The sequence below is a fragment of the Convolutriloba macropyga genome, chromosome 6, assembly GCF_964194025.1.
Source record: "Convolutriloba macropyga chromosome 6, txConMacr16.3, whole genome shotgun sequence".
Classification (NCBI taxonomy): domain Eukaryota; kingdom Metazoa; phylum Xenacoelomorpha; order Acoela; family Convolutidae; genus Convolutriloba; species Convolutriloba macropyga.
The window spans coordinates 51,038,885-51,051,261 of NC_134473.1; the positions used below are offsets into that span (position 1 = coordinate 51,038,885).

A 12,377-nucleotide genomic window follows, 5' to 3' on the forward strand; every position below is an offset into this window, starting at 1 on the left:
CGAAAAGAATGGAAAAAGAATGAATTCCCAAAAACAAAGGATGTGAGAAACTTCAAGGACCATAGCAACGCCTAAATAACACAATTTGCAAGCAACAATAAACCAATTAGAAGCAAAACTACATCAGTACTGAAAAACATTTAAAACATGTTTTTTTTTAATTTTTGAAATTTGCAGCTTAATAACGTTCTGAGCAGGACTTTTTAGACAACAATTAAATGCTGCAGACCTTTGCAATGCTTACAATCAACAAAAAGCCACTATGACCTGCCAAATTGGCAGAGTAGTTCAGGAAAAATCGTCAGAAGCATTAAGCTGCCCCAAAAATAAAGTTTTTACTTCATTTTTTCAAATTTAAACACCAATAAATTATTGATTAGGCCAATTTGAGAAACCAACTAAAAACTGCATGCAATGAAAGTTTACGATCAACAAAACGCGACAGTGCCCGTACATTTGGTTCAGTAGTTTTGGAGAAATTGTCAAACACATGAAGCGTACCGCAATTTTTGGGCTATTGGAAGACATCCATTTCTGGCAAAACGACCAAAAACATTGCCACGTGGACAATTTTGAACCCAATTCAAGTCCACTGAGTAAGTATTGAACAACAAAGACCTGCACTGCGAAATTGGAAAAAAATTCCCACATCGCCCTAGAGACCGGGTTGTTTTGTTTGATTTGACAAAAACAACTCGAACAAGAATTATTAGAAGCACCGGAAAACCGAAACGACAACTTTTTGACACAATTTTTTTCTTGCTATGTGATGATTTAGGGATTGGTTGAATGAACTAATATATCGTTTTGTACAATTAGTTTGTTGTGGTACATTGTGAAAAATCAGTAATAAAAAAAATCCGACTGTTGTTTTCTCTTTGTACTTAAAAAGAAACATTACTTGCATGAGATCAAAAACGGAGCTGATGTTTGATTTACTAGAAATTTGAAGTCAATTTTTTTAGATGATGACTAAACTATAAATCCAATGAAAGAAGAACAAAAAAATGGAACTCCAAAAACACACCAACATTTTTTAGAATGAAAAAACTTCAAGGACATTAACACCAATAGCTATCAACTGAAGGCATCATAAACGTTTATTAAAATCTCAATAGGAAGATATTTAGACCGCACCATAAATAATTGGAAATTTTTACGACAACAAAAACTTGCTAAAGTACCGATAGGATCAGAAACAAAAAAATTCCAAAAAATGTTTGTTTCTCTAAAAATAATTATTTTAAAGAGAAATGAGAAAGAGATTGAAAGTGTTTTTGTCTTAAATTAGGTAAATTGAACTTTAAAAAGACTGATTTGATTGCCTCGAGTTGTCTCTAGTTATTTGTCGGAAATTAAATTTTGAATTCAAAATCTTGCAAGAAACTTGCAAGATTCTTGCAAGATTTCACATTCAAAAGGCGTGTTCAAAAAAAGTCAATTAAGTTCAGTTTTGCTGATCAAAAAAACTGATATCAGTCATTTCATTTGGGTTTCAGTTAGTTTCAGCCACCAATTACACACAAATAAACTTTCCAGAATTCAAAAACTTGCAAGATTCTTGCAAGATTCTTGCAAGTTTTTGAATCCGAGCTAATTTTTTTTCATTGAATTCGGTTTTGTAATTTGTTTAATAAACAAAAGTTTGCTTCAAAGATGTTTTCTAAAACATTTGTACACTGATTTATTTTTTTGCCTTGATTGATATCTTGCAAGATTCTTGCAAGAATCTTGAAAGTTTTGAATCATCTTGCAAGATTCTTGCAAGATTTGAATCCGCTCATCACTAGGGATATAACAACATGGAATTTGTAACTGGGGGTCATAAAAAACACTGAGGGGGGGGGGCGAAACAGGGGGTCAAAACTTGGCGAATTAAATCCCTCAACGAGCATTCGATGGTGGTGGCCTCCGTGTTAACGCCTGAAAATTTCAGTGCTGTAACTTCCGCCCAATTACTTCACCCCCTCTATCACCCCACACAATTAACACACCGTTGTTACGTTGACATTTAAAATTACGGATATGTAAGGCTTGCGGGAAGGTTTTTGGATGAAATGTCTTTGTAGTTAAACGAAACAAAAGAGTTGAAAGAATGAGAGAACGTTGCTAACAAAGGGGGATTATTCAAATTGCGGTGAAAAATGTATATAACATCAAATTGCGCAATTGTTCCATAAATGCAAAGTAATGGTTAAATGATATTTTAGCCAAACACTATTGGACTTTCTGAATTTTTGAAACTTCCTGATTTATTGAAGTCATTTAGCAGAACATAAAAAGCTGAACAATAAGAGTAAGAAATGAGGAGTGTGTCGCCCAGTTGTCGCATCATTTTGAATTAACGCAAATTACATGCAAGATTTACGAACACAAAACCTCCAAGACCCCCTCATCAAATGATGCGATTTCCAGCGGCAGACCAACTCATTTCGTTACTACTGACGAAGTCCAGTTCCATGCAAAATGTGCCTGTAGAATATTTCTATCTCAGGATTCTAGTTCTTTTTATTTCAGTTTTTAGTTGAGTATATTAGACCTAACTTTTGCTCATATCTGAGAAAGTAATTTTTTTAATTTGGTCATGGCACTCAGTTACTGATTGATCTCATTCTAAAATTGAGTTTAGTACAACGTTACCTAATTTGTTTAACTCGTATTTTTCTAACATAAAATATTGTCCTATAACTGCGCCAAGTGTTATTAATCGAGTAGCAATATTTTCGGCACAAGAAATAATATTTGATTGAATAACGGAAGTGCTGTTTCCTTATTAACCTAACTGTTGAGCATCTCCGTAAATATTCCAGGGTTTATCAGATCTTCATAGATTTGTCTTTGGTAATCTTCACGTTGATGTAAATCAAATGTTAATATTAGCATACGCTCTACATTTGTACTGCGTGGTTAAAGAAACACAATCAAATATGCAATCAAAATAGTCTTCGCAGAGGTACAAAAGCATAAACAATGTTGTTTTGAATAATTAGACAAACTCGATTGTTTTCGGTGTTCTCTTATGAGATCAACAAATGCAGAAAACGGACAAGACAGTCATAAAAACTGATCAAATTTAATAGGATTATTACCAAATTTAAATTGCAAGACCAAAATGAGTATAATCGGTTTGATCTCTAAAAGAAAAGAAACAGTTCTTCAAATCGACATCGGTAACATTCTTGAAGTGAAACAACTCCTGCATCGTGTTGAAAACTGTCAACCGAATGAGTATCACTACGCTTTCGTCACCCTTGAAAAATTCAGAGTCAAAATCTTGTCCGTGATTCAGAAATCAGAAACTGAGTACCTTAAACAAGCAATCAACAGAATCTGCAACAGAATTGAAGCAATGACTAAACGTCGTGGAAGATATGATTGTTTCGTCCTGTTTGCCACAATCGATGTTCACGGCTACTATCTGGTCACAACATGGGGAGCTATTGACAGTTACGGGTAAAATTGACTCCAAAAACCCCAAAAATAGTGACTGGTTTTTTAACTGCATCCAAATTACGATGCAGAGTTATACCCAAATCGTCACGGGCAGATATGCCCGATGCGTGTATCTCGTGTTCGTTTTTACTATGTTAATACATTGAAAGTGGATCAATATTGCGGAAAAATGCTACTTTAGCCGAAACCGGCAAAATGGAAGGGGATATCGTATCCCGTGTTCGTAAAAGTGTCCTAATTTGAGCCGCGAAATACAAGTACAAACTTAATAACCTATTTTTCGCGCGAGTTGTATCACGCATCCGCTCCATTTACGTATCGATTTTTCGCACGCAATAAAGCTGGATTTTGCATATAATCCGCAATTAAGCCTATCTTAATTACTACTTATTTAATTAAGCCTCACTTATTACTATTAGTACTAATTTTTTACTACTTTTTTACTACTTTTAGTACTTTATTACTACTTATTACTACTTATTAGTACTATTTCTTACTACTTATAAAACTCGACGAGTCCCACATTGATATACAAAGCCTTTGATGTACGAGGGATTTTTCGGAAAAAAATCATTTTTTGTGGTTTCATGTATTTAAAGCACTTGAAAGCTTTGAAAGCTTTAATTAAATCTTTATTAATTGCTTTTTGCATGCTCAAAATGCGCGCGAATAATAGATACCTAAATTGAGCGGAAACGTGCTACAAGATTTGTTACCTACTTTTCGCACCGAATGTTCTTTTATTTCGCAAAATTGGCGGAACCCCTTTTGCGAAAAGTAAGATACAAAGTATGTCTCCCAATTTCGTTCATTGTATGTATCTAATTTTCGAGCCAATTTTACTAAAGCGGAAATTTTGGGGTATACCTCTGCATCGTAATGCAAAATTTTATCTTTTCAGTTTTTCTCTTTAAGTAAACCTACTATTTTCATTTCCCAGAAATGTTTTGCTCTCACAAATGACTGTTTTATTTTTGAAAAAAGTCACAATAGTTTACGCTGACTTTTGGACCCAAAAATTGTAGCGAAAAACGGTAAACTTTTTAAAGTGTTATTTTATGTTTAATTTAATGTGCTCAGGAACTAGCTTGAAAAAATACGTTTGATCTTGCCCAGGTTCTATTCAATACACAAGACCGTCTAGTTCATAGCCTATATTCGGCCGAGGGCCCTTTTTTGGGCTCCGTTGATCTGAGTACCTTTTAAGGTTTGAGAACCGACAGCGACAGCAACTTCTTCTATTAGAAAGATTTTTAACCTCCATATTAATTGTTTTTCAAAAGCTTTTTTGTCAATTTTTACCTTGCCAAAATTAAAGTTGAACAGTTTATATGACGGAAAACAATTGTGTCGATTAATTTAAATTTTGTTTGCTAAGCTTTCTTTAGTGTAGTTGCAAATATTCCACAAGCTCTTCTCCGATTTGCCTTCCTCACTTCTTCATCAAAAATTAGTTAGCTGTTAAAAACTAAGCCGTCACTTCACAGTGGTTGATTCCGCATTTTTTCGTTGTTGACACACAGAATGGTGATTGCTTAATCTATTTTAGATATTGCGTATTATATGCTCAGTTTTTATTATTTCAACGATAATAGTCACTTTGTAAGGAAATCAATAATTTTATAGATTTTATGTTTAAGTCCTATATCTGATAAAGTTCATCTCTTTTTATGTAGAAGAAATTTATTTTCTCCTTATTGGACTGGCAAACTAACTTAAGTTGCCATCTTTGCAAAACTGGATCAAATAAAGGCTAAAATAAAGAACCACCTAAAAATTTTGCTCAACTTTTTCTTTCAAATGTCCAATCTGATTATTTTCCGTTTAGGATATCTCTCTCTAGGTTATTGTTCTCAACAACCTCAATTTAAAATGTTAGCACAATGGTCAAAACCTATGCTTTTAAGACTTCGTAAAAACACATTGCTGTTCATAGAGTTCGAAAGTTTTGAAACGTTTAAAGAGCCCTCTGTAACTGTTTCCTCTTATAATCTGTAGTTTTTAAGACAACATCAATTGTTAATTTTGTTTCTATCTCCAAACAGACTGGCAGAGCAGAATTGATAAATTTTGAAGAAAAAATGGTTGAGAAAAAGCATAGCTTGAAAGTTTTTTTTAACAAATATGGAGTGACTAAAAAATGTCTATAATTGGATGGTCTTCAGGGTTTCCTTTTTTGGGTGAAGAAGAGGTACAAAGGTTTTTTCAGACGTTCGCGGTTTTTTCTCTGAGAGAAACGAAAAATTCAGATACAAGAGAGGTCCAGCAAGTAACCGCACTCGCATTTTTTTTTCAAGTGCTGTTTTTTAAGTGCTGAGGTTATTCAGTAATTGATGAATCTATGAGCACATCGGTTTCTTTGGTTTTTACGTACTGGAAAATGATCTGTTTTCTGAGGAGTTTTAGTAGAAAAGATATTTGTAAGTTGCGTAAAAATGATTTTTACGGCAGTTAAAAATATGCGAATCAGTAGATTTCCAAACACTAATTTTTTTCCAAAATAACAAGTTTCAATTACAGAATGTAGTGCTAGAGTTCATTTTCAAATCTTTAAATTCAGTAATATTTTTACTGCAACTTAAAATGTCCCCTGTGTCTTTAAAAGCTAATCTAAAGCTTAACAACAGGGAACACAATCATAATTAAATATTATTTTATGTCCTGATAGCTTACTTTTTCCCGAAAATTCTTGTGTTTGCCCCCAAATTAAAAAAAAAACTTTTTTCTTAGGCTTCATCAAGCCATCAAATTAGCGGTTGAATTCCATGTAAGGACTGGCAGCTTTTTGATTGACGCCAGTCTTGATTCTGAATGGTTTTGTATTATTAAGCTCAGTGAACACGTCCCGGGTTGAGGAAAAATTGGAAAAATATGCAAGATAAGCGGTGAAAAGTTGTTTTTTCAACGCAAATTTCGTGCATAATTTTGCGGTGGAATTATGTAATTTTACCGCAAAGGTAAGCAATGAACTTGCAAAAAGTCCCCATAACTGACCGCCCTTCCAAGGGTTCGAACCTTTTATCTCCTGAATGTCATGCACTTCTGCTTCCCCTGAGCTAACTTCTCACTATCTTCTAGGATTTTTATTTTGAATGGAAATCAAATTCACTCTACTTTGTGTAAAATCAATAGGGGTAAATTTTTGTAGGATTTGCAATTTTCAGCGGTGAAATTACATATTTTAGCGGTTAAATGTGGTGATTTTTTTTAAGTTCACCGCTTACATGTATTCACCGCTTAGAAAAAGGTGTCAAAAAATGTAACATTAAGGGGTAATTTTAAGGGGGGCTTAAATCTAACAATTCCTCCCTTACTCCCCATTAATGCCACCGCATTCACTGCTGATCTCACGCAATTTTAACACTTTTTTCTAAGCGATGAATTTTTGTAATTTCATCGCAATCACCGTTTATCTCACATAATTTTGACACTTTTTTCAGAGCGTTAATTTGTGTAACTTCACTCCTACCAGGCGATAAAGTTTTTGTTCACCGCATTCACCACCTGATTTATGTAATTTCATCGCATTCCCCGCCTATCTTACATAGTTTTGCGTTGAATGGCACATCGACCCGGGGTTATTTTTCAGCTCAGAAAAGGAAGCTGTTTTCTCCTTAACAATGGCGGTGGAAAATTTCAAGACATTCGTGCAAAGCTGCAGTGTGAAACGACCTCTTGTGACTAACGATACTCCCTTTCCAGTTCCAATGTACAATAACAAGTCGTTCGTCGTAGCCCAGGTTCAAGCCCACCTTTGGATTGACCTCTGGGAAATTTGGCTCGAAAATAAGAAGAAATTTCAAGAGAAGTACTTCATAAAACGGGAAGATGGGCAAATGTGTTTGAATGAAGATAGAAATGTTTCAGTTGAAATGACACTATATCCCGAAGACTTCATATTCCATGACCAAGTGAACACATCAGCTGACTTCAAAAAACTGGAGTACAAATGGCCACCTCCAATAACGGCCATGTACGCTGGTCCTATCCCCCCATTGTTCTTGAAACCTGAGATTATGTGGGCATCCAGGGTTGATCAAATAACACCCGAAGAATTGTTCACTAGGCCAGGAGTACCCTTTAACACTCATATTTGCAGGGGTGAAATTGTCTGGGACCTCATTACGCCATCTTATCAACCAAAACAACCCCCACTTGACATCAACAGTGTGAACAAAAAGCGGGAGAGGGTTAAATACATGTTACAGCTACGCTTGAAAAACCCCGAGGAAGCGTATAACGATGAAACTTGGAACTGTTTTGGACAGGAAAAAACTAAAGATGCCTGGACAAAATTTGCACCCGAAGAATATCTCGGAAAAGAGGGACTAAATTGGTATCCATCTCGACTTCTGGTAGCACTGAACTCTGCAAAGACTGGTAAAACTTTACCCGACCTTTCCCTGCCCCCAATCCGTCCTAACGACCAGAAAGAAGCGAAAGAAATCTTGGACAATATAGAAAACCCAGACTACCTCAAGGAATTGGTAAATGAATCACGAAGGAAAAAACTCCTGACAGCTGGATGGAAACATGCGCTGGGATTTTTGAGAAGAATTGAGCTGCTGGAAGAGTGCGAGGCAAAACTGAACTCACTTTCGGAATCTGTCTCTACTGTTCCAGTCAATCGGATCGCAAATCACACTGCGATATTTGGCAAATTCTCAAACAACGCACAAAAAATAGCTGAGAGCGAATCAAAGGCGTCATGTGAAGAGGTACGAAACGTCAATAGAGAGTGGCAAACAACAACAGGTGAATATTAGACTACTGCATTTGACGTATTGTGTCATTAATGGTTTGAAACGAGGCCGTAAGTTGAGTGAAACCATTAATAATGAGCGCCTCAAAGCAGCGGTCTAAAAAACTTAGTTTACAGATGCGCACGCGACAAAAAGTGTCTAATTAATCAACTCTTTGTAAATGAATAACTAATAAATAGCCAAAGTGCAATTACTAGGAAAGAAATACACTTCAAGAAAAGATATACTTTGAGCAAGAATGTTCCTGTCATCGCAATTAAAAACTGCAGATCAAAACAGCGGCCTAAGTCATATAAAACTAGGAGCAAGAGTACGAAAACTACTGAACCTCATTTTAACTAACATATCCTAACTTTGTTTTAGAAGTGCAACAGATTAGTGCAAGAAAACTGAAGCGATTTCTATTTAGTCTCAGGGACATTTTTTGTGGACAACATGGAACTTTTTGCTATATTTTTAAAACAAAATTGCATAGATTTCATGGAACATAAAACTACGTTTTAAGGTTTCCCCTTTTTTCCCATGCTATAAGCCACTTATTTTACACAATACATCATTGTACTGATGCTGGTCAACACATGACCAGGACCCCAGAGAGCTACTGATGACCTATCGAGTACATTTCAGATTATGCTACATGATTTAAACGACACGAGTTGCAAAAAAATGTCCGTTCTGCTAGAGAACAGGTTACTACTGCCATTATTTAATAACTCAACTATCCAATAATATTTTAACTATTCAACTGAACTATTCGTTAACGTGACTGTCCAACAAATTAACTGTACAATTGTTGAGGCTACGCTTCATGCTAAACAAATCAAACCAGGGTCAAACCTAGCATTGAAGTTAGAAGAGTCAGAAAAGCAAAAATCATTGCTACGTTCTATCGAAGCAATATTGATTTGTTCACTTTATCATCATTTATATTTAGTAACTATTATAAGTACATGATTATCATACATGAAGTTAAACTCAAACTCGAACTACCCCAATAACAGCAAGTCGTCACCAACACGTTTTGTTGAATTACGACCTCGAATCCAATATTATAACAATTTGAGCTCAAATGGAGTACTAGGTACAGAACTTGGTATGCCACTCCCAGGAAATTGTGCGGTATTCATACCAATTCAGAGAGTGCGAGGAACAGTATAAGGTATCCCGAACCCCAAGCTCATGGCATTCAGAGAATCTCACAACATAGTTATCTCTATCCAAAGAAAGATTCAGAGTTTACATAATAAATCCATATGACAGCAACAAAAAGTGAGCTTGAAAAAATACCAATGTAAACCTTGATAAATCAGTTAAAACTCGTTAATTTTAATTATATTAAACTGACGTACAGTGCGTATTGGATCACATTTCTTGATCCGTAATTTACTTGCTGTCAATCGTGTCTTGTTTCTTAAAGATCATATTTGTGATTGTACAGTATACCTAATTTTGACTTGTTGATAAGAGAATTAGCTTTGATGTTCTCAATCTTTCCTTCTGAGGAACAAAGTTCCCAGTTCCTAAGTGAGAAAAACTTTGTGCAAAGCAGAATTTCTTTGACTTAACGAAGCTTACTCTAGTTCAACTTTCGTGTTTTTGACTACAATTAGAGACTTGCTAACAATAAAATAGGAAGAGAGTTATTGTTGTCCAGAGATAGTTACACTGAACGTGACTTTTTCGAATATCTTTTTATTAGAAAGCTGAACCTTTGCACAGCTATAGCCCAGTTATAGGCTACAATTTGTTGGCATTAGACTTTCATCTTTCGCTTTGTAACTTGAGTTGTTATCAAAAATTCAGCATAAAAATTGGGATCTTTTCCGTTTCTGCCCCCCAGTTTAGTGGGTGCATTTTATTTGCAACCTTCAGACGCACGTGTCATACTTTAACATAATGGTTTACTATGTATTGATACGTGCTCTGTAGCTGGGGGGGGGGATGGGGAGTCAAAAAGGTACTGGGGTGGGTCACAAGCGGTAATGACCCAAAATTTGTCTGTTTCAATTTAAATTAATTTGCATTCTGAGCGATACCAGTTTTTTGAACAGCAAAGCTAAACGTTTAGTTATTAAGAGTAATTGACTAACAAGTAATGAAACAGTAATCTACAGTATCGCGGATAGCAGAGTTCACAAAAGTTAACTGCAAAAAAAAACATAACATCCGGACAGATTTGGAACCGCTGAAACGAGCTGGGCTGTGTAAACCCAGGTTTAGGTCCAGACCCAAATTGAGCTATGATCAGACTATGCAGACTGAAATGACCTCTGATCAGACTTTCCAGACCGAAGTTACCTCTGATCAGATCTTCCAGACCAAAATGATCTCTGATCAGACTTTCCAGACCAAAATGTCCTCTGATCAGACCGAACCCAGACCGCTGTCCAGACTATAGTGCGCTTATGATCAGACCCAAATTCAGACCATTGTCCAGATTATAAACAGACTATGAGCAGACCATCTTCAGACCATGGTCACGACTCAATTTCAGACCATTGCCCAGACCTTAATCAGACTATGATCAGACTCAAGTGCGCTCAAAATAGTCTGATCAGAGAAAGATTTTAATTATGAACAAATCTCTTAATTTTGCTATAATATATTCATTTCATAAAAACTGGTGTTTGCAGTATTAAAATCATCTAAGGAAAAGCCAATTCTGAAAATATTTCTAATGAAAACGAAACCTAACTGTTGAGAAAAAAATTCGTTTACCATACCCCTTTGTTCATATTTCTGACTCAATGGATGAACTTAGACAGCTTTCCACAAGAAACGTCGTGGTCTTCAGTTAATCAAAAATTCTTCTTGAGGGGACCGGCATTTGCTATCAGCTGGACTCCTTGTTTCTGATCAGAGTCATCGGACTTTAGATGAGTCTCTGATCGGAACGCTGCTTTATTGTTGCCTCTTGGCAGAGCCAACATCCCTCAATAAAAAAACCAAAAGAAATTGAAAAAATATTGCACTCGAAATCAGATCTTCCAGACCAATTTGACCTCTGATCAGACCGAACCCAGACCATGGTCCAGACTATAAAGACTATGATCAGATCTTCCAGACCAAATTGACCTCTGATCAGACCGAACCCAGACCATGGTCCAGACTATAAGGACTATGATCAGACCGTCCAGACCGAATTGACCTCTGATCAGACCGAAATCAGACCATGGTCCAGACTGTTGTGCGCTCAAACCGCTTTCCAGACCCTGTAATTTTGGTCTGGGAACACAGGGGTGTGCGCTCGATTGAGTCTGATCATAGCTCAATTTGGGTCTGGGCCAAAACCTGGGAAGTTTTCCTTGTCTTTGATAGGAACCAGCCGTTACACCAATAAACATCATTAACGCAACAATTAACGGATATAAATGTGACACGTGCATCTGTAAAATAATGTTCGTAATATTGTCAGACGCAAGAAAGGATACCAAACTTTCCACTAAGTACGTTTTCATCAGCTACAACGATATCACATCCAAAACCGTAGCCAGGCGACTTAAAGTTCTATTGGAGAAAAAACAAATCAACGTCAAACCTGACATTGATTCAACAGATAACAAAAGGAAAAAGCCTGAAAATGATGCGGTCGAAAAATGTCTCATATTTGTGCCAATTTTGTCGACAGGTTACGAATTGAGCGGTATTTGTATGGATGAATTTAACAGAGCAATTGTTTCAAATAAACAAGTGATTGCAGTACAATTTGAAAAAGATTACACGCCAAAATTGTGCCTTCAAACCAAAACATTCACGACCTTCAAATTTGATCGAGCTTGGATTATCTCACAAAGCGAAAAGCAACATGAAAAGATGATGGAAGGTCTTGTTCAGAAAATTAGTGACCTTATGAGGATTGAAGACAGCGCCTGATAGATCTAACTTGTAAATGTATTTAAGTCTGTCTGATGTTATGAATGCTAATCATATAAATTAATAAAACTATTATGAAAATTAAATTCTGTTAAGCTGCTCATAACGACGACTCAATCTTTTTTTCAGCAACAGTCACAGATCTAGTAATCTAATTATCTCTTTTCGTGTCTTTCAAATATTCCCTTGTTTCTATTAACCGTAGTGATGGCGCGAAGAATTCAAAATCTTGCAAGAGTCTTGCGTGTAATCCCCAGGTTGAGGTCCAGCCTCAAATTGGTTTATGAT

The 12,377-nt window shown here is 36.0% G+C and overlaps 1 protein-coding gene across 1 annotated transcript; it reads left to right on the forward strand.

Annotated features, from left to right (window-relative positions):
• The first annotated feature begins 7,073 nt into the window (after positions 1 to 7,073).
• Positions 7,074 to 12,089, forward strand: LOC142341340 (uncharacterized). Its single transcript, XM_075392268.1, has 2 exons — positions 7,074 to 8,208; positions 11,632 to 12,089. Exons 1-2 carry the CDS (start codon positions 7,074 to 7,076, stop codon positions 12,087 to 12,089), a joined length of 1,593 nt encoding a protein of 530 aa, XP_075248383.1.
• Positions 12,090 to 12,377: the final 288 nt, after the last annotated feature.

Coding starts and splice junctions, on each gene's coding strand:
- LOC142341340 (XM_075392268.1), top strand. CDS start 7,074: ATGGCGGTGGAAAATTTCAAGACATTCGTGCAAAGCTGCAGTGTGAAA. Junction 8,209..11,631: donor AGAGTGGCAAACAACAACAG/GTGAATATTAGA, acceptor TAATATTGTCAG/ACGCAAGAAAGGATACCAAA.